Below are 27,646 nucleotides of genomic sequence, written 5' to 3'. Positions count from 1 at the left end.
TCTGTCTGAGTGGCTGCACACTGTGTCCACCATTACGGCTCATTATGCAGTGTGTGGAGCTGTCTGCATCCCACAGCCCACTCCCACAGTGCCACTGCCGCTGCCGCTCCTCCCTCCCACCCCTGCAGCACCGCCCAGAGGAGGAGGAGGAGGAGGAGGAGGACCACACTCCCCCCAGACGGCTCAGCTGCTGCCGCTGCTCGACCAGTGCTCGACCGCGCCTGTATGACGGAGGAAGGAGGAGGAGGAAGCCGGAGGATTACAGCCTGAATGTAAAGATAAAGGTGAGTGTTGTTAATCCAGATGTTATTTATTAAAAACGTTACATACATTTCCACGGAAGGGCGTTTTTAATGCGCGCTACGCTACTACTGTACTGTACTGTACACATCGCTTCCTCTTTGCTGCAGCAGCCGGTGATGTGGTGGAGCAACGAGCCAGAGGCAGGGGGAGAGAAGATTACTATAATGACAACACACACTCACACTCACATCCACACACATAACACACACACACACTCTCATGGTTCATTTGCGTTGTTAAAGAGCCACACATACTTGCAGAACAGCAGTATCCGACCGGTGCAGCCGGTTCAGCCTCACCGCGGGCTGATGGGTCTGGGGTCTGATGGGGTCTGATGGGGTCTGGGTTTGATTTCCAGCCGTAAACAAGCAGAAATAACACCGAGCTGTGTGCATGTGAGTGTGTACTGTATGTGTGCGTGTGTGTGCCACGTGGGTGAAGGTAGAAAAAACAAGGCGACGTTAACGCAGCTGGAGCTGTGGTCAGGGACAGTAGCTATGTAAAACAGACCGAGCTCATAATGTTCTCACTCTGTCCACTTCCTCTTTTTTATTTATTTATTTATTTTTAACTCACACTAAGAGAAAGTGTGAGTGACACACCATCCGTCTATGGGCTGTCCCACATCAGCATCGCTCCTTATTAGATTCAGATTCAGATACAACATACAGTAGGCTATATACACATTATGAATAGGCAACAGAGAATTTTTTTTTTCTGCAGGTTTGCTGAAAGTGGCCGATATAATAGAACTTCAGACCTTAAAAATAATGTTTAAAGCAAAGAACAGATCATTACCAGAACATTTACAAAACTTTGTTCAAACTGGAGGAAGGGGACAACCAACAGACTGAAGCTTGATTTTAAACATAGGCTACATTTGCAAGGCTAAGCTTAAAACAAATGTGTATTTCTGTTGCAGGTGTAAAACTACTGTATGGCATTCACAAAGCAAGGAACTGAAAAGTTGTACAAGTATATCTCAGTTTAAGAAAATGTGTAAAAAAGGAAAGATAAGCGTCTACAAAAAAGAAGAAGGAGAAAGAGAAAAAGAAGGGAAAAGTGGTGTCCGCTGCTATTTTGTTTGTTTTCATGTCACTACTATGTTTCATCATCTTTAGTATTTTGAAATAGAGTGTAATATTGGTGTTGAAGTAAGCCAATGTAATTATAACAACAGAGAGGGGCAGGTACTGTAAGTTTTCTTCATCCTGCTCCTTTTCATTCATGGTGACAATGTGTACATCCTGTAAATATGTGCAACCTTGTGAAGAATGTAAACCATGAATGGAATAAATCAAAATGAAATTAAATGAAATACATCACCCACATATAACAATAAACAAAACACACATTTAGCAACTCACTGATCTGTTTAGCTCTGTTATAGCAGAGGACAAAGCTCCTGCTGGATTTGACGGTGACCGGATGGGAGAAGCACAAAGTCTGCATGGGTCACTATGACCCAGAGAGAAAACCCACCCGGCCGTCGTCCTCCTCCAGGCTTCCGTAGAAAACACTCCACATGTGTTTAAGGAGTCAGCAGAGTGCACGAGTTATGTAACGATCCTCAGCTCCTGCATGAGACAGAGAGGAATGTAAAGGGAGGAAGCCAGAGAGAGAGATGCACAGTGAGGTCAAATGTATGTAGACACCTCCCGAAAAGTTGTTTCCAGAGTCGGTTCCTTAAAAGAAAAGTTCAGTGTGTTTATTTGTTTTATTATTAAGAGTTAAATGAGAAAAATCAGACTTGCTTCTGTTAAAAAAAGTAAATAAAATCCACCTGGCGGCGCCTCAGGAAGCCTCACTGATTTCCATCCACATTCTTTGAGTTGTTCAAACACTGAAATGTAAACACAACACGACACAACTTTATTTTATGAAGTGGAGTTTCCTGCTCCGGTTATAATGAAATAGTCTGACACGCGACCTCCTGTGAAAAACATCCAGTCAGAGAGTTAATCCCGTTTATTCAGGGTGCAGACAGTTTCCAGTGGTTGTGTTGAACTAAGATAAGATAACGTGACAGGTGAAATATGTTTATTATGAAAATATCATTACACATGTCAGAATAATTTATCATGAGAAAACTCAATATTAGTTTAAAATCTTAATTTTCAATGCTGCCAAGTGTAAAAGAAAATAAAATCCCATGTCTCTTCCCAGGCAGTTCCCACACTGGGTGAACTGGATCGCCGAGTCTGAACCGGATCTTTATCACCTCGGCATCAGTGTTGTTGGATTCTTGTGTAGCTCGGTGAACAGCAGGTCGCACAAACACCTGTGGCTCCATTGTTACACAAATGCCACGATGCATCACACACACAGAGTTCATTTGTCAGAGCCTTGTGTTTAACAGTGTGAATTTATTATTAAGTTTGATAGTTTTAAGATGTAATGTTCAGTTAGTATCAACTAATCCTGTAATTTTACCAAAACAGAATCTGCAGTGGTCATTTTCTTCACATTTACCGTATTATTGTCAACATATATGATATCAAATCCTATCCCATCCTTTATTTATTAATGGCACATTCATAAAATAGTTGTAATTGGACTTTTCAGTTCTCTATTGTCCTCAAAATATGATTTTTAAAACACAGTGACACTTAACCACTTATTATACTCAACTGAAAAATGGAAATAGTATTTTATTATTTATATTTTTCTCTCTTATCGTGTCACAGTGCAGCTCAGCAGTCCATGAAGGCATCACATTCATGATCAGTGATGTGTAAACTTGTGTTATCGTTCTCTTGTGTTTTTGCATTTGTACGTTTCGCACAGAAAATTTGCAAATGATGCAAAAACTGAACAGAATCAGTTGAAGCCATACTGTAAAGCTGCAACGTGTGTGTCGGTGTGTGTGGGTGGTGTAGTTTGTACATCTGACCATGGCATTAAGTGACTTTGGGGTAAATTCAGTTTTGCACAGAGCACCATTCATCTGAGAGTTTTTTTTTTTCTTTTCACAAGTGCACGTTAGTCTTATGCTCTCCAGACTCCATTTGCATCCACACATGCATGTTTGTTCTCCAGCCTGTGTGTGTGTTTGTGTGTGTGTGTGTCTGCTCCTCTTCTCCTCCTGATTTGAAATGCAGATAAAAAAAGAAACTGTGGGGGTGACGGGGTTTTCAGCTACAGGAAGTGTGTATAGGTCACGCTAAGTCACGAGCAATCATCCTGGAGTTGTTCTTGACTCTGTAGTGAGAGTTTTCTCTGAACACGTGGAGGATGTCAGCTCATCTGCAAACTGAGGAGCATTGTCCAGATGAACACATGCTTTTGTATTCATGCTTTTGTATTGAGAAAGTCAGAAAACTAGAGATAAGCTGATCACCTCCAACTTGTGTATGTGGGTCTCTCTGCACCGACTTGTTCGTTTCTTTCCAAAGCCTGAGGTTTGTTGACAAGCTGTTAAAGGGATAGTTCAACATTTTGGCAAATTGGCCCATTGCCATAATCCCTATAGTCATAGCAGTAGGTTCGTTACCTTTAATTGTCGGTGCAAGCTGTTTTTAGAACGGCGGAGCAGAGCCGTGAGCTGCTCAGAGCTACGCTACGGAGGCTAATGGGATTTCTTGGTTTCCCTCATCAAACTCATCAAATACACAATCCAACAAGGTAAATCGAGGTAAATTCAGAGACTGCTTGCTGAAAAACTGCACCAACGGGAACGCGCATCAGCGTTTTGCAGGAATTTACCTCTAAAACAACTCTGTCTGATAACGTTGTGTTATTATCTCATAGCGTGGTGAATGTGCAGGTCACAACTTGTCCACCAGAGCGTTGTGGAGTTGTTGGATTGTGTATTTGATGAGTTTGATGAGGGAAACCAAGAAATCCCATTAGCCTCCGAAGCGTAGCTCTGAGCCGCTCGTGTCTCTGCTCCGCCGTTCTAAAAATAGCTTGCACCGACAATTAAAGGTAACAAACCTACTGCTATGACTATAGGGATTATGGCAATGGGCCAATTTGCCAAAATGTTGAACTATCCCTTTAACAGGAGAGTGTGACTTAAGTTCTCAGAGCTGCAGAAACTAAAGCTGCTTTAAATAACATGTGCAATACATAGGCTACTGACAATAACACCAAACCAGTTGATTTGAAATTCCTGGAGCTCATTGTTTTGGTTTTCTGTTTTCATTTTTGCTTCAGTCTGTGTCCCTCACTACACACGCCCACCATTCAGCAGGACAAAGTTGTTATTCATCCAAGAATGGACTTTGAAATTTTTATCGCAAGTTACTGTAACTTATCTCAAGAGGTGTGCTGAGAGCTGTGCAGAATTGTGTGGTTCAAAACTGAAGAAAAGTCATTGAAATTATTACGATTTGTCCTCTGAAAGCCATGAATATCTGTGCAAACTTAAAGCTAATTCAATAGTTGTTAAGATATCCCACTAATACCTACAGATCTTCAGCTCATAGTGCCACCAGAGTGATATTAAAACTCTTATGATTCATTCTATCTGTGCAATGGTGCAATATACTTAACTTGTAGCTCCATATCTCAACCTCATAGTGAGCAAAAGTCAGAGGAAGAGGAAGTTATTAGGATTCTTCCTCTGGGAACCTTCGGCTTCTGTACAGAGTTTTTCATAGCAGTTCAGTTCAGTTCAGTTCAGTCGTTTTCTTTTTGTGCTGTGATGATCTCTCAGTCTCAAGCTGAAAATATGCACCATAAAAACCACTCAGCACATCAGCTGCTCCGCACAATCTTGACTTGGTTTGTTTGCTTTTGTCGTTTAAAAGGTTTCCTGAAAGGTCGCGGCAGCAGCAGCAGTTACAGTGACATGGGCAGCAAAAGTAATTACACACCCTGCAGAGCTAACAACACGGGAGCCTCGCCTGAACTTCTCCTGCCGAGCAGAAAATGACTCAGAGAAATGGGATCAGAGGGAGGCGCGATCTCTTCCTCCACTCGGAGGCCGGCGGCGGAGCTGGAGAGCAGGCCAACGGGATGGAGCGCGACAAAGTTCAAGAGGAGGCCTTCGACTGTGAAGCCGAGGAGGGTAGGGCTGGGACGATTTTCTCGCTTTTCTCCCGATTCGATTCTTCTATGATTTTTTTGGATGCCGATTCGATTTAAATTGCGATTCTACGATATTGCAGATTTTCTCGATTTACACAAAATGCACATCACATGTAAGTCAGTTTTTAAGATTTATTCAGCAGCAATATGTTTACTCTCTTTTCAAAAGCCTGGACTGCATAAAAGAGGCAAAAAATAAAAGAGTAGGCTATAGAAAAAATAGGCTTCTGAAACCTTTCTGACAAAATGAGATATAGACTGAGATAAACTGCTACATTTTAACGTTTATCTTCTGCACACAAATACTGTAGGAGCCTATAAATTAACATAGCTACTCCATTATAAAGTGAACTTAAAGGGATACGCCAACATTTTTATTTTTATTTTTACATGTCTTGCCTCACTCCCGAAACCACGACCAGCAGATAGACACCATCCTTTCGACTGTGCGTGCAGTAACAAGGGAGATAGAGCCGTATCGTCCGTAATTAGCTTAGCTTAAACGCTGGAAGTGTATAGGTAATGTTAGCCTGCCTCCACCTAAAGTCACCGACAAAACTCTCCGGTAAGGCATCTTGAGCGGTCAAATGCCGGTAACGGGACGAGATCGGTCAAAACGGAGGGTTCAAGCTAAGATGGTTTATTTTGGTTCAAGCTAGCTACATCGAGGGTAGGTTAGCTTCCTATTTCAAAGTAAAAGCACAAATTCTATCGTCATGGTTTTCTGTTTGTAAAGGGCAACGGGTGTTTTATTTTGTGAAAGTAACCGGAAGTGCGTTGGTCACAACGGCTAGCTTGAGTAGCGCCAAATTCGTCCGAACAAAATTGTAAACAGCTGGTATTTAGACAAATTAACGACACTGACACTGCTGATCTAAACGGCTACTTTCTCGCCTAAAAATGTTTGAAATGTTGATAAAGTGATATATTTACAGAGTTTATAGCTAAAATGAAATCAGATTTCGGCTCGGGTAGGAGGCAGGCTAACACTACCGATACACTTCCAGCGTTTGAGCTAAGCTAATTACGGGCGATACGGCTCTATCTGTTACTGCACGCACAGTCGAAAGGATGGTGTCTATCTGCTGGTCATGGACTCGGGAGTGAGGCAAGACACGAAAATAATGTTTGTTGGCGTATCCCTTCAAACCCTTTTCAAAACCTGGACTCTCTGTATGTGAAAAAGGCTAACAAATGCACATTGCACAATATATCGCAATATATGTGAATTGATTTTTTCTCCCACCCCTAGTGGAGGGACACCAACACCAGCGGGCGGCGGCGGGAGAGCCCGTGTCCTCTGTGAGGGCGGCGGTCGTGGCCCCGGACGGCGGCTGGGGCTGGGTGGTGCTGGTCGCCACCATCATGGTCCTGGCTCTGACGCTGGCCTTCCCCTCCTGCGTGGGGATCTTCTACACCGACCTGCAGAACGAGTTTCACGCCACCAACAGTGAAACGTCGTGGGTGCCCTCCATCATGACGTCGGTGCTGCACGCGGGAGGTAAAGTCAGCAAAACCTGCAACCAAGCCGCCCTTTATGTAGTTAATGATTAAACTGTGTGTGCTCACATTGTAACTCCACATTATCATTATTATTATTATTATTCCAGGTTGTATCATTATTACGTTATCGCTCCAGATGTTATTATCACTACAAACTGCCCTTTAATGACCCCGTCATCTCTTGGTAGCTTCAGTTTCTACCTGTTGTTGATGTTGTTGATGTTTTATGGGGTGGAGCTGTGAAACCAGAGTGGGACCTTCAGAGTGATTCAGCCTTTTCCTGCTGCGTTGGTGTTGTTTTAAAAAATATTGTTCCATGAGAAACCGTGGCCTGAAGGATACCCACAGCCCACAGTGACCTCAGTGTGCTAAGAAGAGTCATTATATCCCAAATATTAGAGCTGCTGTATGTGATTTTTCAAAGATTAAGTAGCACCTTTATTCTTTAAAGCAGAAGCGGAATATTTGTGTTAATATAAGTCTTAAATAGTTATATCTTCCGACAGCAATCACTTACAGTATATAGAGTGTTTGGTCCGAAACACGGGTCTGTCAGTCACTCTGCTGTGCTGTAAGCCGAGGAGAAAACTTTCCTTGTATCCTACAACCTTTATCCAATGAGGAGAGAGAACGCTAGCGTATGAGAGAGAAGAGCCTCCATTCTCCCTGGAACTAGTTACTAATTAAGGTACAAATGAAGCATTGTTAATGTAAAAATCCTGCATAGTTCCTCTTTAAATGAAAAACTTAACTTCTTAGCAATAAAATGCAGGTTTTATTTAATCCATTACTCTCAGTGGTTTGGCCTCATTTGGTCTGGTGACACTAGCAGCTGTAAGTTTCCCCATAAAAGACCAACTGACAGTGAGACACAGGATGTTTGATATGCAGCTTATCAGTATTGTTACAGAAACACAGGGAACTGCTGTCTAACTGTAAATGACAGATATTCCTCAAATAGGAGTAAACAGCCAGAAAAATACTCTACTGTTATATATTTAAAGACGTGTGTCTCCATGAGGAGCTGGTCGCCTCGAGGCTGAAGTTATGAAGCAGAGAGAAGTTGTTTGTTTTAGGTTTTCAGAAGATTTATTGACAATATTTAAAATGCAGAGTAGACTTTATCCATTAAGCTGCTGGATTCTGGACTGTTTTTTCATTTTTTTTATTCTTATGGAGAGTTAAAACATTGTGTGTGTGGGAGTTGGGACATCACATGTGATAATTACCCACAGTTTCTCAGGAGCTTTTTGGAGACACGGACGCTTTTGATCTTAGAAATTTCTCCTGAGCTGGAAGAAATGTGACATGAAGAATGAATCTGAGGTTTATCTTTTATTAAAACTGCAGAAATTTCACTCATCACCACCAGCTTCAGTGACCTGGAGGACAGGATGAGCACAGGCGCCGTTCAGACGTGACTCATATTTATCTGGAACCTGAAGCAGCAGCAAAGGATATGACTGGTTTTGTGTTTATTATAAAATCCAACAGAGCAGAGTCACTGAAGAACTGCACATTAAAGATACCCATGTTTTCAACAGTGTAGTTTTTACACAACTAAAGACTTAAAATGAAAAAGCTCGTCAGATTATCTCTATGGTTTTTCTTAATCGGCTTTAGCCCTGGAAATCATTTTCTTAAACTGATTTGACACGACAAGAATCTCCTCCACAACGACTCCTTCGCTCTTTTTTGTAGTTAATTAAGTTTAATTTTATTTTTTGTGTTTAAAAGATAAAGATTGAGATAAGACAGCTCATAATTCAAATTTAAAAGTTGCAGGTCTGACATGTTCAATTGTCTCTAGGTTTTTGTCTGAGCTGTGTGACGTCTGTGCCGGACTCATTAAGGTCTAGTTAATATCCACATCGCTACCTTGCAGCCCTGTTGCCTGACAACAAAGGCACCAGAATGTGTTAAAATTACCGCTCCCCCTCTGTGACCTTTAACCAATATACTCCACTGTATTTAGCACTGAGGCTGCGAGACGTCTTCCTCCGGCACAGATTGATTTATGAGGCCGAGTGACGCAGCGAGAGGGGAAGAAAGGAACATTTTCATGCTGTTGTTATGTCCGGATCTCATGTACTGTAACTGACACTAGAAATGGATTTGAAACACTTGCATACGTCAGATATGATTGAGCAAGAGAGCAGCCGTGTTTTCAGTCACGCTTTTATTCTTAGTAGGCTACGGTCATTCATCCGGATGCAGATTAACGCTTAAAGTTATGTGAAATGCTCTGCAGGATTAAGAAAATAGCCGCCCCTCTCTGCTAGTATGTGGGTCTTTCACCCTCTTCTGTTCCCCTCTCTCTCTGCTTTAAACTAATAAGAGCATTACGTTGCGTTTTCCTCCACAGGTCCGTTTTGCAGCGTGCTGGTGGAGAGACTTGGCTGCCGAGCCACCGTCATGCTGGGCGGAGTCCTGAGCGGACTGGGGATGGCTGCCAGCTCCTTCACCCAGTCCATCACAGAGCTTTACATCACGGCCGGGGTTATTACAGGTCAGCAAACATCGCAGCAGATTTATTGTCCCAGCTGACACACTTTGAGGATCATGGTTACACATGACTGTGCATGACTGCCCCCGTCCAGCGCCGAAACAACAAAAGTCAAGAGTTAGACACCGGCTGTTGAAGCTGCTGAAGGAGATAAATGACCAAAACTAGAGATATTAGACTTAAATTCATCAGCTGGACAAGAGGTTGACTCCATAATTAATAGCAAACATGTTAATAATAATGTAATCAAACATCATTCACTCTTCATTCCCCATTAGGACAATAAAAGTATATTTATAATCTATCATTATTAAGGAGTTGGAGTTGTTTGGCCAGAAAAATCTACTAATGAAGCTTTACACTTTAAAAAGGAAGCTTCAATTGTATTACATTGTATTATTATATTGTATACAATTGTATTATATTAAAGCTCCATGCAGTATAAAGGTAGATGTTTGTTAAAGCTCCTTCAAAATAAATGTAGATGTTTGTGTTAAAGCTCCTTCAAAATAAAGGTAGATGTTTGTATTAAAGCTCCATACAGTATAAAGGTAGATGTTTGTGTTAAAGCTCCGTACAGTATAAAGGTAGATGTTTGTGTTAAAGCTCCATACAGTATAAAGGTAGATGTTTGTATTAAAGCTCCATACAGTATAAAGGTAGATGTTTGTGTTAAAGCTCCATACAGTATAAAGGTAGATGTTTGTATTAAAGCTCCATACAGTATAAAGGTAGATGTTTGTGTTAAAGCTCCATACAGTATAAAGGTAGATGTTTGTATTAAAGCTCCATACAGTATAAAGGTAGATGTTTGTGTTAAAGCTCCATACAGTATAAAGGTAGATGTCCATGTGTAGTGTGATTATAAAGCAGCTCTAGGTTCTATATTAATACTGTGAAAGTATCAAAGCCTCAGTCCACAGAGAAATGCACACAGCCTGTATTCAGAAACTGAGCCTTAAAACCAGCCGTCAGGACTTCCTGTCACTTTGTGATGTCACAACAAAGCCCCGCCCATGTAGCTATATTGTATGTAGAGAATACAAGGTCAGGAAAAGATTAGACCAGACCCAACACAACATCATTTTCACCACCAGTGTGTTCTCTTGCTTCATTCTGCAGGACTCGGTTTCTGCTTCAGCTTCCAGCCGGCTGTGACGATCTTAGGACACTACTTTGTGCGCCGCCGTGCGTTCGCCAACGCCATGTCCTCCACCGGCACGGCGCTGGGCCTGTGCACTCTGCCTTTCCTGGGTAACTACCTCCACACTGAGCTGGGCTGGAGGGGAAGCTTCCTGGTGCTGGGGGCCGTCCTGCTCAACTGCTGCGTGTGCGGCGCCGTGATGCGGCCGCTGCAGCCGCCGGCGCCGAGGCCGCGCGGCGAGCCCCTGATGAACCACGGACCGCCGCCGCCAGAGAAGGAGGAGGAGGAGGAAGAGGAGGAGAGAGCGAGGAAGGAGAAGAAGAAGAAGAAGGAGGGGTTGTTGAGGACGATATGGAGGTGCTTGATTTGATTGATTGATTTATTCGTCCATTCCACAAAACATAAACATACACAAACAAGTCAAAATTTCATGATCAATAATAGGGGCGAAAGGGCGAAGGCAGAAGCAAAGCTTATTAATGCCTACCCTGTTTACAGGAAGAAAAATTACAATAACAAAACAAAACAAAATTTGTAGGAAAATTACACTCGAAGAGTAGAGTAAGTAAACTTTATCCTAGAGTTGAATATTTATTTAATACATTGATTTTAAACATCCTTTTAAATTGGGTAATAGTTGTGCATGATTTTAATTCATTGTCAAGGCTATTCCATAATTTTACTCCAATAACAGAAATGCATTTGGCTTTAGTATTTGCCCTTGCTTTTGGTTTGTTTAAAATGCAGGTCCCCCTGAGGTCATACTGTACGAAGGAGTATTAGGGCCAGCCCAAAAAAAAAAAAACAGCAAAAAAAAAAAAAATCCAGCGCAAGGGAAAAAAGTAAGCAAAAAAAAAAAAATCCAGCACAAGAAAAAAAAAAATTCAGGTAAAAGAAAAGAAAAAATCTGGCACAAGAAAAAGAAAAAAGGTCAGGCAAAAAAAAAAAAAAAGTCAGGTAAAAAAAAAAAAAAATCCGGCACAAGAAAAAAAAAAGTCAGGTAAAAAAAAAAAAAAAACTGCAGAGGCTTGACCACGTACCACAACAAAGCGACAAGCGACTGTCGGCTCAATGACAGCAGCAGAGTGACAGACAGGCTGCCAAACTCTGCAGCGCCATAAAAGTGAACAATAAAGCCGATTAACTTTGACTCAATGCCGGAGTATGACAATGAAAACACGAATCACTTCCGTGTCCAACCCCTGCTGCTAACGTACAGCAATCAGCAATGCATGTTTTTCATTGCTGTCCCCCATATCTATGGCTGCCCCCCCCAAAAAAAAACAAACACACACACACACAATCATTTATAAGTTACATAGAGACGTTATATGAGCTAACGTTTAGCGTGACTAAACGTGACTGGAGACACCTCCGTGACTAGACCACATGGTCTAGGTCTCTGCCTCCTCCTGTAGTATTTACAAATACAAATACTATACAGGATATGCCTATCTTCTCTCCTGTAGTACTTGTAGTATTTACAAATACTACTACAAGAGCCTGTCTGTCACTCTGCTGTCAGTCGCTTGTGGCTTTGTTGTGGTACGTGGTCAAGCCTGCAGTTTGTTTTTTTCTTGTGCCTGACTTTTTTTTTTTTTTTTTTGCATGACTTTTTTTTTTTTCTTGTGCCGGATTTTTTTTTTTTTCACCTGATTTTTTTTTTCTTGTGCCAGATTTTTTTTTTTGCTTGCTTTTTTCCCTTGCGCCGGATTTTTTTTTTTTTTTTGGGCTGTTTTTTTTTTTTGGGGGCTGGCCCTAATACTCCTTCGTACATACTGGGACTCTGTAGTTGAGAACAGCTTTTGTATGCAGGGTGGAAGTAGGTTGTTTATTGCTTTATAAGTTATTACAGCAGTGTTTAAATTAACCAGGTCTTCGAATTTCAATGTTTTGGTACTGATGAAGAGCGGATTGGTTGGTGCTAAGTAATCCTTTTGGTGTATAATGCTGTGTATAATGCTTTTGGTGTATAAAGGTGCTTCGTGGCGTCTCTGAGCAAACACATGGCCTTCGACCAGTTCTGCAACAACTCCCGTTACCGTGCCTACGCCATCGGCATCACCTGGATGATGCTGGGCTTCGTGGTGCCGCTGGTGTATCTGGTTCCCTACGCCACCGCCAACGACATGGAGCAGGGCCAGGCGGCGCTGCTGCTCTCCATCCTGGGCATCGTCAACATCGTGGTGCGGCCGCCCTTCGGCATCGCCGTCAACACGCCGTGGTTTAAAGGGCGCCACGTGTACGTGTTCGCCGCGGCGCTGCTGGTCAACGGGCTCAGCAACAGCATCTGCTGCCTCGGGGCCACGTTCCCCGTGCTGCTGGCCTACGTGGTGATCTACGGCCTCTCCATGAGCGTGGTCGGCTCCCTCATGTTCACCGTCCTCATGGACACGGTGGAGATGAGCCGCTTCCCCTCGGCCCTCGGCCTCCTCGCCATCATGGAGAGCATCACGCTGCTCATCGGGCCTCCGCTGGCAGGTAACGCAAACACAAAGGGAGGAGAGGGGCGGGAGATGGAGCGGGCAGATATGGTGCAGAATGAGCTCACAGGCTTCAGATTGCACACATGCATTTGTATTCATGCTTTTGTTTTGAGAAAGTCAGAAAACTAGAGATTAAAGGGATAGTTCACCCAGAATTCAAATTGCACTCATTATCTACTCACCCTCATGTCGACTAAGGGCTGGGAGAAGTTTCAGAGTCCTCCGTGCCTTCTCTGAGTTACAGGGGGTCTCGGCATAGCAGTGCTGTCCATATAACGGTTGCAAATGGATACCAACTGTCTTCATAACAAAAAGACACACCAAAAAACATCCAAATACCTCCATGCTGCTCGTATGTAATGTCCGTCTTGTATTGAAGCCCCGAAATGCGAAATATTTCAAGCTTGTTTGTAGTGGAAGCTCTTCTTCCTGGACGGACCAGGAAGAGGAGCTTCCGCTACAAACAAGCTTGAAATATAGACTTATTTAATTTTTTTCGGAACAATTTCGCATTTCGGGGCTTCAATACAAGACGGACATTACATACGAGCAGCATGGAGGTATTTGGATGTTTTTTGGTGTGTCTTTTTGTTACGAAGAAAAGTGGTATCCATTTGCAACCGTTATATGGACATGCACTGCTACGCCGAGACCCCCTGTAACTCAGAGAAGCCACGGAGGACTCTGAAACTTCTCTCAGCCCTTAGTCGACATGAGGGTGAGTAGATAATGAGTGCAATTTGAATTTTGGGTGAACTATCCCTTTAACTGATCATCTCCAACTTGTGTAGTCATAGAAAACACATGGAAAAAAAAGTCAAATGTCTGGGAAAAGTTTGAGTTGTCCTGGAAAACAGAGCTTTGTTTGACTTTTTTAGACCCCGCGAAGGATTTATTTTCCAAAGAAGTGTCGTTGTAAGAAAACTACACGGCAAAAACTCAAAGTCTATCCAAGAATATTTGTCTTATTTCTTGTCAAAATGTCTAATTTCTAGTCAAAACTAATCTCTTTCCACTTGAAATAAGACTTATCACCTAAACATGATCTTGTTTTTAGATAATTTTCACTTGTTTCAAACAAATTTTCACTTGAAATAAGTAGAAAAATCTGCCAGTGAAAGTAAGTTTTTAGTGCTTGTAATAAGAAAGGAAAACTTGCTCAGATTTTTCTACATATTTCAAGTGCAAATATGCTTAAAAGAAGTAAAAAGTGTCTAAAAACAAGCTACATTTTAATTTGATGAGTCTTATTTTAAGTATAATGAGATTTGTTTTGACTAGAAATAAGACAAATATTTTTGGTAAGAGTTTGAGTTTTTGCAGTGTAAAGACTTTCAGTTGATGAGTGTTTCTAGTATTGTACAGCGAGCATGAGGGTTTTCTCTCCTGCAGTGTGGTTTAAAAAGAAAAACAACAAGTTTGTGTTGTTTTCTGGTAAATTTGTCATTTTCTAAGAATGTAAGAGATTATTTCATAGATAAATTAGAGCCACAGACTGCACATTTCTAAATGAGACTTCTGGGGGTGACAGAGGAATACATATATAAACAATCATGTCTGAAATAAGGTACAGCTGTCGAAAGAAAGAACACTTCTGGAAGAGAGAGAAAATGTTCTGGAAAAGTCCTGGAAAAGAGTGGGAACCCTGAAGCTGTTTAAAGGGATAGTTCAACATTTTGGCAAATTGGCCCATTGCCATAATCCCTGTAGTTTTAGCAGTAAGTTTGTTACCTTTAATTGTCGGTGCAAGCTATTTTAAGAACAGCGGAGCAGAGCCGTGAGCTGCTCAGAGCTACGCTACGGAGGCTAATGGGATTTCTTGGTTTCCCTCATCAAACTCATCAAATACACAATCCAACAAGGTAAATCGAGGGAAATTCAGAGACTGTTTGCCGAAAAACTGCCCCTGACGGGACCGCGCATCAACGGTTTTGCTTTTACCTCTAAAACAACTCTGTCTCATCACGTTATGTTATTATCTGGGGCGGGAGGGAGATAGAGCGGGCAGATATGATGCAGAGTGAGCTCACAGGCTTCAGATTGAATTCTTAGGAGCTCTGGAGGTAGGAAATAATCAGGTTTGTGCAAAAAGGAAATGATGCAACACGCACAGATGGACGTGATCGAGCTGATTAAACCACACGGAGGGAAACAGTGGCCGACTGAGTGGATTTTACCTCCCACCGCATCTCAATATCAACATGAGGAGTGGTCACAGCAGGAGAAAAACCTGTTCCAGTGTTCACACAGGCACCTGACCTGAGGAAAAAAGTGGCCTGCCCTTTCAGCTTTAGGATTTGAAACCTGAGCCGCTCGCTCGCTCGCTCGGCCTCGACCACGTCTGAATCCACAAATCAGGAACGTGAGGCGGTGGCAACCGCGCGCGCGCGTGTGTGTGTGTGTGTGAACCGTGGCAGCTGCAGCACAGTGACTTGCAGCTTTATGAAAGAGACGTGTGGCCTAGTTTCTAGTGCATTTCACTGCATTATTCACTTTGAAGCTTTTTACAGTCCTGCTACCCGATCCTGCAAGTTCACAGTGGTTCGACTAACTTTGCTTTTGATCCGTTATATTATAAGATAAAGATTAAAGCAGAAGTAAGCGGAATGTTTCTGTTAATGTGGTGACGTAGGGACGAGGGCGGGGACTGCTAACTCCATCGGCTGACAGGAAGTTAGCCAAAACGACCGGATCGCTTACTTCTGCTTTAAGGAGCAGTTTTGTGTGTGTGTGTGTGTGTGTGTGTGTGTGTTTTCTGTGCTGCGGTTCACATGTTTCCACCTCAGTGTTTTATTATGTGAATGGCAGAAGCACAGGACGAGATAGTGAAGCTCGTTCTGCTGCTGCTTCAGGCTGCTTCTGTAAATAACAACATGCTCTCAGGCAGAGTCAGTTTTTGTTCAGTAGCTACAGTTCAGGTCAGTTCTGTGCTGCGTTCAAGAGCAGAGTGGGTTTCTAGGAGTCGAGGAAAAGGGCAGCGGCTCTCACCCAGAGCTGCCTCCGTCTCAAATGACAGATGCCGGGCATTGATGTAACCACAGACACAAGTCACAGCAGAAGTCTACTCTCTCACATGTGACTGGAAAAGGCCTCTGTGCAGCTCACACATGGTTGCTTTTACAGATTAACTGCTCATATACAGAATATCAAATATCAGAAATCAGGTGTTTCAGTTTTTCCTAGTTATATGAAGTTAGTTAGTTTAGTTTATTTGTCATAAACATTAAAAAATACGGAGTCGATGCAATTAAATAAAAACCAATAACAACAGTAACAGCATATGATGACAAAAAAAACATGATATGCAAAGTTATTCACCTTAAATTTTGTTCATTATTATTTATTTTTGGAAACTTTATCCTTCATATTTGTTGAATTGTTTATTCTACCTGTTAACAAATTTACACATTTTTGCAGCCGACCTGTTGAGCACTGATTAAAAGCCTGTTGAGGTCAGTGGTTCAGACATTTCACATGGGATCCTTTTAAAATGCATCAGTTGCACGTCTCATTATGAGAGTTCAAACTAAAATTGATTTTTTTTTCTTTCTTTTCTTTCTTTTTTTCTCTCTTTGCTTTTATTTGAATAATTTTCAAAGGCGAAATTATCAAATAATTCACACACAGAAAAATGAAAAATTGAGGCCTTCCTGTCCTGTCAATCATCTCTTGACCCCTTGCTGCCTCGCTGTGGTCCTGACCTCCTCCCTGTTGGGAACCACCAACCAATCATTTGGAGTTAATTAACTGGAAATAAACCACTTAAACCAGGCTCAGTGTTTGCCATAATTACCATCATTGTACCCAGGAACACTTCTAATGATCCTATGATGACTACATGAGTTCCTTTTTTTTAAAAATCCAATTATAAGGAACAATGGGAATCACAAAAAGAAAGAAATGAAATAGAAGTTCAGACTTTTATTGTGAAATCTTTCTTGTTGCAGGAGTCCTGGTCGACAGAACGGGCCACTACTTCCACGTCTACTTCGCCTGCAGTGCCGTCGTCGCGTCGTCCGCCGTGTTCCTCATGGTGTCCTTCCACCTGCTGGATAAGAAGGAGAGGAAGTCGTCGCTGCAGGGTCAGCAGCCAGTGGCGGGAACGTCGTCGTCGTCGTCGTCACCGCCGCCGAACGACCCTGTGAGACCCGTGGACGTAGCTCCGGGCTGCCAGTACAGCAGCGTCCCCACGGAGGGAGACAAGGACAAGACCTCGGCCAACGGGCCAGAGTACGTCACCAGCGTGTAGGCCCTGCTCACGCTGTGTGCCACCTTAAAGGGATAGTTCAACATTTTGGCAAATTGGCCCATTGCCATAATTTGCTATAGTCATAGCAGTAGGTTCGTTACCTTTAATTGTCGGTGCAAGCTGTTTTTAGAACGGCAGAGCAGAGCCGTGAGCTGCTCAGAGAGAGAATTTCTTGGTTTCCCTCATCAAACTCATCAAATACACAATCCAACAACTCCAAAACGCTCTGGTGGACAAGTTGTGACCTGCACATTCACCACGCTATGAGATAATAACAGAACGTTACCACACAGAGTTGTTTTAGAGGGAAATATAGAGACTGCTTGATGAAAAACTGTCCCTGAACGCAACACGCATCAGCGGTTTTGCATGAATTTCCCTCTAAAACAACTCTGTCTTGTAACGTTCTGTTATCATCTCATAGCGTGGTGAATGTGCAGGTCACAACTTGTCCACCAGAGCGTTGTGGAGTTGTTGGATTGTGTTTTTGATGAGTTTGATGAGGGAAACCAAGAAATCCCATTAGCCTCCGTAGAGCAACTCTGAGCAGCTCACGGCTCTGCTCCGCCGTTCTAAAAATAGCTTGCACCAAAAATTAAAGGTAACAAAACTATAGGGATTATGGCAATGGGCCAATTTGCCAAAATGTTGAACTATCCCTTTAACGCACACATCACTCGCTGCATCAGACAGGCTCGCAAATGATTCCTAATGTTTGCAAAAGGCTTGCTTGTCGTGCCAGATGTTGGAAAGTTTGCTTTTTTTGTTTGTATCTGGCACGCCATTAAAAAAAAAAAAAATCCAAACAAATACTATGAATAATTTACACTGTCTGACTGACCGAGCCTGGACACTTTAGTCTAACATACCAAAATGAACAGATGTGCACTTACAACTTACAACGATGTGATTGTACTGTTTATTGTTAAAATGCTGCTGATGATGACACAATCTTATCACGTATATATGTGAGGTATATCTCACTTCCTCATCAAGCCAAGTTACATGCTGTAGACATACATGAGCCTTCACTGAGGAAATCACACAAAAATCATTTCCAGATGTTTTTTTTTGCTGGAGCGTTCGATGAGTTCACAGACTGAGAGTGGGGTCTGTATGTAGAAGGCTGAACGAAGTGGTTGTCGATAAATAACAAGCAAACTGAGCAGGAAAATCAAGAGGTGATGGGAGAACAGGAATTAATAATCAAAGTAAAGGTTGGAGTTGATATTTTGTATTTTTCTTATTGTCCAAAAATCGTATTATTATTGTTTTCTGCTCTGTTCAGTGCACAGCTGGATCAACCACACGGCCCCAGGCTTGTTGTTGAAGTGTCCCTGTTAATTTGTGGTAATTTGATTTGTTTTAAAAAGGAAGCCTCACCTACAAAGGCTGATATGAAAGCACATAACAATGGTCTTAATAATAATTCCTCATTTGTGTTGGGTAATAATAATAATAACCACCTCAAAACCCTCATACTTTCTGTTGACACTGAGTGTGCCAGCTGAGCAGCGTTTCCACTCCATCTCCATTTCAATTTCAATCAAGACCAAGACAATGCAGCTCGTATTTCACATGGCTGAATCCAAACAGAAAAGGTTTTTGTCTCTGCCAACATTTAAAAACTGTGTTATTGGTTGCTATTGAAGACATAAATCTTTAAAAATCACAAATTTATACTTTATTTTTACAAAAAAAAGACTAATGTATGTATTCAAGCAGCTGCACACTATAGCTTTCAGCACAGGAGTAAATATTGCATTTGTTGGGGACTATTTTAAGCAGCGGATTAATCCACTTGAGTGAGATTTTGGGGGCAGCAGGACAGACTATATGGGATTAAATCAAAATGAACTACAGTGTGATGAAGGAGCATCAGTAAAACACTGTGGCAGACTGTTTACAGGACATGCTCATCGTTTGTTTTTGTCTTTTCATTTATTTTTTTGACGATAAGAAATACAGAGAATAACACCAGCCTTGTGATTGAACTGTCAGTAGCTAAAGAACTGTTATATTAGACCTTAAACAGGATGTAGAAAAGAATAGTGTGTTTGTATTTAGTTGTTTTTTTGTTTGTTTTTTACATCATCTTATATCTCAAAGTAGGATAATTAATTTTCATTTTTTGTGGTGATAGTGAAGGAATTAAATACAGCATGCTGAGCTTATTGCCCCCATGTTATAATGAGTTTGGGTCGATTTTGATCACTGAAGGTGCATAGGGGGAAAAAAGAGGTTAAAACTGCTGGTCGTTCACTGTCACATGCAACAACAAAAAAGAACATGCATTGTAGCAGCAGTGAGTTAGTTTTCTTTCGCATGTTTGTCATTCCTTGATGGAACAGTGCCTTTTTGGTGTATTTCCAAAACATAATCTACAACCAAGGGAGAAACTTAAACCCCCTTTCAGGAACACATAGGAGCGAGGCAGAGGATTTCACGCTGCATGTTAACTGACATCATGTTAGCAGTTTGACACATTTCATTAGAAGAATATTTCAGAAGCACTGAGGACTCAGCAGCTGACGTGCACAAACTTGACACTTTTTCTGACACTGTTTCTGAGTTCTCCTTCAGCTCCAATCACAGATTTAATGTGACTGACTTATCGTCGGATAAACAAGCAGTGGGGTTGTCACTCCACCTGTTAAAGGCTTGAACAAAGATACCTTACAGTATGTCAGATGTGATTAAAAAAGAAATATACATTTCAGGTATATGATGTATTGCAGTAAACAAGAGTATATAACCAGAGGCTTCTCCATAGTGAGAAGATTTATTATCACAACTATTGTCATTTTTACAGCTTGTGTCGCTTTGGGCCAAATTAAATCTTTGTTATAAATTCTTTATTTATATATATATTGATCAGAGGGAAAATAAATGTTTGAATACCAAAACCTCTCTTTGTTGTGATCTTTTGAGTGTTAATTCAAACATATATTGTGTGAAAAGAAAAGAGATGGACGGAAAAAATAACAGTGACATTTTAACCTCTGAAAGGTCAACTTGGAGAATATGTTATATTAACTGATTACTACAAGCTGCAGAGTCTAAAACAATAAAATTCTGCTTTCTCATCATTAATACAAGAGAAATAATCAATAATCGGGTGATATTTTATTTTATTTTTTGCTCGTAATTTTTCATTTTTGCATCGTCATGTTAGTACGTGCCTTTATTTTGAAAGTCCACTTCTACGGGAAGTCCAAAAACGTAACAAGAAGACAGATGTAAACAGCCGTTAACTGCCGCCATCTTGTGGCTACATTGTGAAACGACGGGGCAGCCGCTGGGAAAAAAAACACCAGTATCAACTTTTAACACTGTCAAACATGAATCAAAACACAGGGAAAGTGACAGAAATGAAGTCCATGATCGATACGTCGTGTGTCATCGTCTTGTTTCCCCGTCGGTAATCGATCAATGATCACATCGATGACGCGTCAACCACCCAACCGAAAGTGAAAGTGAAATTTAACCGGTGAGCAGTTTTAGCTAACCAGAGCAACACACGGTGAGTAAACAAGCGAGCTGCTGCAGCACTAATGTAAAGCTACAAAATGTTAACTTATTCATTTATTTGACGTTGTTACGTTGAACGGGGATTCGTTAAATATCCGCAGTATCCAAACATGTTATTGTTGATATCCATGCACGCCAAGGGAAACGTCACCTAGTAGCTAACAGTGTTAACTTACTAACTCTGAACCAGACTGCTAACTAAACTAATACTAACTCATTAAAACAGACTGGTGTGTACTTACTTTACATTCACACAGACATGTCTAATTACGTAGAGTTTTTAACTGTTTTTGTCTTATTTTTTGCTGCTTTATTCCTCTGCTGACCTAAATCTAACCCCATTACATTTAAGTGCAGTTTTAGTGAAGCTCTTGATTAGTATTAGCGTCAGCTTATTAAATGTGATGTATTTGTACAGATTACAGAAAAAAAAACAAGTTGATAAGAGTGACATGAAAAGGCTGTTTACAGGTTGGTGTAATAATATAATAATGTTATAATAGGACAATCTAAAGGTCTGACACTCTGCTCTGAGTATTTGCTTATAATACTATTTCTTGATCTTATTTGTGAGTAACAATTATGATTGAGAGTGTAATAGTTATGCTGTTTGATAATAATAATAATAGTAATGTTTGTTGTTACAGGATCAGATTCTGGCTCTTGCAGTCGAACATCCACCGTAGGGAAAATGGGGGAGGTGACAACATCTGGATGTTTAATTCTTGTTTTTGACGTCGTTCTGAGTCTGGCTGGGTGGGCCGGGCTGATTCTGCCAGAGTGCTCCTGCTGTACTCGACTGGCCGGCACGTGGGCTTTTGGGGCAGTGAAATGGGCTGCCCTCCGTGTTTTCACCTCCGTACTGACCGAGGGAAAGCCGGGGGCCATGCTCGGCCGGCTGGTAGCGCTCCTCTGCCTCCTTCCCCCTGTGTTTGAAAGTGGACGGTTCTTCAAGGCAGAACCTGTGGAGGCTTACATGGGACCGTCTCCCAACCTCAGCATGCTGCTCCTGGGCCCGATGTCTGCATCGCTGGCCTGTGTGATCTGGGAGAAGGGTCTCTGCGGTGCTGCAAAGAAGAGAAAAACTGACGAAAACCTGAATGCCAGACAGCTGCTGATTAGGATGGTGAAATACTTCAAACCAGACACCCTTTACCTGATTGCAGCTTTCGGTTTCCTCATTTTAGGAGTTATCTGTAAGTATCAAATTCTGACATTTAACAAAACATACAGCATCATTTTTTTTGTATTTAATCTGTGGTATTTATCTTTTTTTACAGGTGACACATTCATCCCACTTTATCAGGGGAAAGTAATCGACATGCTGAGAGGTGAAGTGTTTGAAATGAGCTTCTGTTACGCAGTCGGACAGCTTGCTCTTATCTCTTTTGGAAGGTAATGAAAGAAAACTGCTGATTTGTTTTTAACTGATATCCTTTAGTGGCTTGTTTCTGTGTTTTTTGTTGTTGTTTTTCTAAACAAACTAATTTTCAGTGTCTCCATCTCCACAGTGCTCTGTTCTCTGGCATGAGAGGAGGTATATTCATGTGCACTCTGGCCAGACTGAACAAGAGACTGAAACATGTGCTGTTTCACACCCTCATGCAGCAGGAAGTGGACTTTTTCGACAAGGACTCAGCTGGTGAGGTGGACGTATAATAAACATCTGATGTGTGTTTATGTGTTTGAAGAATGCTGTGATTTACTGGTTCAAGACTTCAGTTATTTCCACATAGATTTTATATTCCTGTGCCACAAATACCTGTTTAACATATTATTTAAAAAACAATGGGCTTTAATCTGCTGCCGTGGAGTCAAAGGATCTCAAATTTGCCACAAACTTAAACAACCGGAGCCCCAAATTAAGAGTAATATAAAGTATATCATGTTAACAGTGGACTCCACATATTTTTTACTGTTATTTGTTTCTTTTGAAAGGCGTTCCTGTTAGAAAAATGGGCCAAACTCTTCCTGCTTCTCCTCCATGAGGTCTAACAAACATTAAAACTTTAGTTTCTTGTTAACACTCTTGATTTCCCCCCCTCTCATCACCCAGGACGTCTCTCCTCGCGCCTGCACTCTGACGTGGACCGGATGGGACGCACTGTGGCGCTGAACGCCAACGTGCTGGTTCGCAGCACCGTCAAAACGGCCCTCATGCTCGCGGTGATGCTGCGTCTGTCCTGGGAGCTCACTGTGCTCACCTGCATAGAGATGCCTCTCTTTGCCCTCCTGCAGAACAAATACATCATTTTGTCCAAGGTCAGTGTGTCACTGCATTACTTCTGTAGCGTACAGTCGTTTGTTTGGATGGTTTCTGATTTATAGACATCGCTTGCAAGAATCAACCTGTTGCTGGTTCAAACATTTACCTTTAGTCACCAGCAGGTGGAGCTCTAATTCAGAAAGTTGCAGGTGATTCTTCAGGCGCAGCTTCAGGATTTAGTGGAAAAGTTTTCTTCACCTAGAAATGTTTTATTTGACACTTTAGTTTTTGTTAATTCACCTGAATTGGCAGAAACTAGTTTCATGTTCATCTAACAAAAAGGGAAAGATCCGTAGGTCTTTAACCTGTCTTTAACCTGCAGCTCCTTGTTATTGAGTCGCTGTGTTTTCTGTGTCAAACAGGAGCTGAAGGAGCAGATGCAGGACTGTCACGCTCAGAACAAAAACCTGGCCTCTCAGACGATCGGCGAGATCCGAACGGTCCGCAGCTTTAAAGCTGAGGAGGATGAACTGAGGAGGTACAACGAGGCTCTGGAGCAGATGTGCACCATCAGGAGACGTGAAGGGTTCTACAGTTCAGTTTACGGCTTAATACGGAGGGTAAGATGGCAGTGGTGGTGGAGAATGTATATGTGTGTTTGTTTTAATAACAGTGTGATAAATATCTCTGTGTGTGATCTTTCTAATCAGGTGTTGACCTATGGGATAAAGATTCTCATGCTGTTACAAGCCCGCAACCTCATCTCCTCCGGCCGTCTCACCATCGGGACGCTCGTGTCCTTTTTCTTGTACCAGAAGCCGATGTCAAACAACTTAAGGGTATAAACTAACTAACTAACACCTCCTCAGTGTATTTAAGTTGTAAATTATATTTGTCTACTTGTCACTAGTGGGGTTTTTTTTGGCAGCCTGTTTTAATTTTAGTTGAATACTCTTTTATTCATACTCTTTTGTTCAGTCAAGTTTTAGTCGACAAAAGTCTGAGCATTTTAGTCAGAATAATCCACCACTATTTTCGTCTAACCCACCGCAGCTGCATCTTCTAAATAATGCTGCGAGTTGGGATTGAGGAAGTGACGTCGCTGCCTAGGAAACAGAAATATTGCAAAATAATAATGACACGACTAAACATTATAATGTTATTTCGTCTCGTCTTGTATTGGTCAACAAAAATGAAGAGACATTTTAGCAGAGTTTTTGTTTTGTTAACCACATTTAGTCTCGTTTTTATTCGTCAGCAATATTGCATTATATATTATAGTTATCGTCACATGACCACCATCTTATCTCGTTTTCGTCACATGATAAACGAAAGCAACACTACCTGTCACTGATGATTAATGTATGGTTTTGTTCCAGGAGCTCTTGTACTGCTACGGAGAAACAATGTCCACAGTGGGAGTCATCGCCAAAGTGTTCAGCTACCTGGACAGGACGCCGCAGTGTAAGAAGGCGGGAGATTTGGCTCCTGAGAAGCTGCGAGGAAAAATAGTTTTCCAGGATGTCACCTTCAGCTACCCCTCAGCGGATAAAGTAGCACTGAAGGTATCAGTGTGTTTGTAATGGTGTTAAATCAACATGAATCCACTCAAATGTATCATTACATCGTCATCATCATCATGTTGTGTCCAGTCAGTCTCGATGGAGCTGCAGCCGGGGAAGATGACGGCCCTGGTGGGTCCCTCCGGTAGCGGGAAGACTTCCTGCGTCAGCCTCCTGAAGAGGCTGTACGAGCCGCAGCAGGGACAGATCCTGCTGGACGGAGAACCGCTGCACCGCTACCAACACAAATACTTCCATCAAAAGGTAGAGTCGGCTCCGTGATCTGCCCCGAGCAAACATGTAGGAATATTCACTTCTACGAGTAAAGATAAGTTATGAAGCAACAGACATCAAATCTTTAAAAACAGAATGCATGAAATGAACAAAGCCTAGTTGTTTATCCTCATCTGTTCCATAGTGGTTCTAGTGTTGCACCGATGTCATGCTCATGTTTGTGTTGATTTGCTTTGGTTTGACCCTCATGACTAAAAACATCTGACACAAGGAGGTCGATGAGCACAGTGAAGCTCTTTCTATCCGTTTATTTGCTAAATTTATGGGTCAATAAGTCATTTTCTTTCCACTTTCTCATCATTTTAAAGATATAAACATTTATATTTTCACCATATTTTCTCCCTAAATTAAAAAAAACTGCCACCCAGAGCTGCACTGATGAACACTGATATGTGTTTTACTTTTGTGCTTCAGTTGGCTGTGGTTTCCCAGAATCCCGAGCTGTTTTCTGGTTCACTGAGGTACAACATTGAGTACGGCCATGAGGGCTGCAGCATGAAGCGGCTGAAAGAAGCTGCACGGAAGGCCAAGATAGACAACGTCATATCTGGACTAGAGGAGGAATACGACACAGGTAGGTAGTAAAGAAACACAATAAACAGCTGCTGTGACAGATACAGAACATTATAACAGTTTATTTCCGGTCCTTTACACCTATACTCAAAACATAACATGACATTTGACTGAACCGTAGTCGGATATTAACTTTGAACGCAGCAGGCGTGAAGTGACAACAGGAGAGTCTGTTTATAGCAGGAGTTGTAGCTCAAAGGCCACAACACAGAGACACTGCTGTGGTGATGGGACGCATCGGTAATGATTAACTGGACAGAAGAAGGCGAAGGCGATGAAACCAGTCTAAACATCTGGGTTTAACCTGACAGATGTTGGGGAACGTGGTGGTAAACTCTCTGGCGGGCTGAAGCAGAGCGTCGCCATCGTCAGAGCTCTGGTCCGAGACCCACAGGTCATCATCCTGGACGAGGCCACGAGCAAACTGGATGTTGAGGCTCAGCATGCTGTGAGTTAAAACATGGCCACACCCACAAATTATAATCATCCTCATTAAAGGGATACTTCACCGAAAATCAATAATTCACCAACTTTCTACTCACCGTCATGCCAAGGAAGGGTTTGGAGAACTTTCAGAGTCATCAAAACGCTTTAGGAGTTCCGGGGGGGGTCCGGCTGGCAACGGGTTTTCATATAATGTCGGCGGATAGAGTTCACTTTTGAATCGTCCAAAACACACACTATGAAACATCCAGATACCTCCATACTGCTCGTCTGTACTGACCCAAGTGTCCTGAAGCCGCCACATGAAAAAGTTTTCGGGAAAAAATTATTTGATCTCTGTTTTTAGCCTTGTTGTAGCAGTAGCTCCCAGTGGCTGCGTGAGATTTGCTGCGAGATGTTCTTCTGTGTTTACATCAGACATCCAATGGTTTACGATGACGAACGAACATCTCATAGCATAACAGAGCCACTGGGAGCTACTGCTACAACAAGGCTAAAAACAGAGGTCAAATTAATGTTTTTCAGAACAACTTTTCCATGTGGCGGCTTCAGGACACTTGGGTCAGTACAGACGAGCAGTATGGAGGTATCTGGATGTTTCATAGTGTGTGTTTTGGACGATTCAAAGGTGAACTCTATCCGCCGCCATTATATGAAAATCCGTTGCCAGCCGGACCCCCCCCGGAACTCCTAAAGCGTTTTGGTAACTCTGAAAGTTCTCCAAACCCTTCCTTGGCATGATGGTGAGTAGAAAATTTGTGAAATTATTGATTTTGGGTTAAGTATCCCTTTAACACATCCCAAAAAAGTGTCCAATTTTACTTTGAAAAGGCAAAATACGACAGTCCGTTGGAGTTTGACTGTTGTTTTCCTGCGTCTCTCAGGTTCTGCAGGAGGTTCTGTCCTGCGGCTGCACCGTCCTGGTGGTGGCCCATCAACTGAAGACGGTGGAGAAGGCCGACCACATCGTCTTCATGGAGAAGGGCGAGGTGGTGGAGGAGGGGACGCACCAGCAGCTCATGGCCAAGAGAGGACGATACCATCGGCTGAAGGAGGAGCTGTTCTCCCAGCAGACCTGAGACCAGCTCATCCTCACACAGTTGCTGCTTGGAAGTTTGTGAACCCTCCGATCACTCAATTTTGGACTCATGTGGGCAACTTTGTTCTTTCTTCAGAGCAGAGGCTTCCTTCTACCAACTCTTCCATATTCATTTCTTTTGCCTGATTGTAGACGCATCTACAGTACATTTATCCCAGATGCTGTCAGAGAGGTCTGCAACTCTCTGGAGATGTGTGGGTCGGCCTTTACCAGATTTATTATTTTTCTGGTCTGTCCACCTCTGTTGTCCAGGAGTGTCCTCCCCCATTTGTAAATTATTTGTCTTCCAGTAGATGGATGGGGCTGGGATCTTTTAGAGATGGTCTTGTAGCTTTTTTAGACAAGTGGAAAACAAGAAGGGAAGCCAAAAAAGCAAGACAAGACAAATAAACAAAGACAAATATTATACTGGTGCAAACAGTGCTGATCTGTGTGTTTTACCCCCTGGCACGACAGTAGTTTGGTTGGTTTCTTCTCTCTTTTAATCAGTGTTTCTTAAAAACCTTTCCTAAGGATGTCTCATTTGATTGGTCTGCTCAGCTTAATTAATTACTTGAGCACCCACATGTGTTTCACCTGAGTCTGTTTCCTACTTGACTTTTTTACCAGTGCAACTGTGGTTCACTTAGTCTGATTCCATGTGATGTTTCACGTAGTCTGCTGGCTCCTCATACCTCAACACAAGTACATGGAATTGATAAACATAAAGCTG

The 27,646-nt window shown here is 42.1% G+C and overlaps 2 protein-coding genes across 2 annotated transcripts; both read left to right on the top strand.

Annotated features, from left to right (window-relative positions):
- The first annotated feature begins 170 nt into the window (after positions 1-170).
- Positions 171-17,280, top strand: slc16a5a (solute carrier family 16 member 5a). The gene is made up of 7 exons (XM_085760830.1): positions 171-284; positions 5,058-5,331; positions 6,607-6,838; positions 9,206-9,349; positions 10,469-10,847; positions 12,469-12,971; positions 16,924-17,280. The coding sequence occupies exons 2-7, from the start codon at positions 5,179-5,181 to the stop codon at positions 17,223-17,225; spliced, it is 1,713 nt and encodes a 570-aa protein (XP_085616956.1). The 5' UTR covers positions 171-284; positions 5,058-5,178; the 3' UTR covers positions 17,226-17,280.
- Positions 17,281-20,487: 3,207 nt separating this feature from the next.
- Positions 20,488-27,092, top strand: tap2t (transporter associated with antigen processing, subunit type t, teleost specific). The gene is made up of 12 exons (XM_085761292.1): positions 20,488-20,748; positions 21,404-21,952; positions 22,037-22,151; positions 22,268-22,398; positions 22,813-23,018; positions 23,385-23,582; positions 23,673-23,801; positions 24,342-24,527; positions 24,615-24,788; positions 25,233-25,392; positions 25,703-25,839; positions 26,720-27,092. Exons 2-12 carry the CDS (start codon positions 21,448-21,450, stop codon positions 26,912-26,914), a joined length of 2,136 nt encoding a protein of 711 aa, XP_085617418.1. The 5' UTR covers positions 20,488-20,748; positions 21,404-21,447; the 3' UTR covers positions 26,915-27,092.
- Positions 27,093-27,646: the final 554 nt, after the last annotated feature.

This window comes from Trachurus japonicus, chromosome 19, assembly GCF_045865225.1.
Source record: "Trachurus japonicus isolate A0001 chromosome 19, Traja_1.0".
NCBI classification, from domain to species: Eukaryota; Metazoa; Chordata; class Actinopteri; order Carangiformes; family Carangidae; genus Trachurus; species Trachurus japonicus.
Note: the sequence above shows the minus strand (reverse complement) of the source record. Positions and strands in the feature narration are given on the sequence as shown.

Excerpts from the sequence above, each read along its gene's own strand:
- slc16a5a (XM_085760830.1), top strand. The coding sequence starts at position 5,179 with ATGACTCAGAGAAATGGGATCAGAGGGAGGCGCGATCTCTTCCTCCAC. Across the intron at positions 5,332-6,606 it reads AGGAGGGTAGGGCTGGGACG|CAGCGGGCGGCGGCGGGAGA; the intron begins ATTTTCTCGCTT and ends GGACACCAACAC. Across the intron at positions 6,839-9,205 it reads GTCGGTGCTGCACGCGGGAG|GTCCGTTTTGCAGCGTGCTG; the intron begins GTAAAGTCAGCA and ends TTTCCTCCACAG.
- tap2t (XM_085761292.1), top strand. The coding sequence starts at position 21,448 with ATGGGGGAGGTGACAACATCTGGATGTTTAATTCTTGTTTTTGACGTC. Across the intron at positions 23,019-23,384 it reads AATACATCATTTTGTCCAAG|GAGCTGAAGGAGCAGATGCA; the intron begins GTCAGTGTGTCA and ends TGTGTCAAACAG. Across the intron at positions 24,528-24,614 it reads CGGATAAAGTAGCACTGAAG|TCAGTCTCGATGGAGCTGCA; the intron begins GTATCAGTGTGT and ends TGTTGTGTCCAG.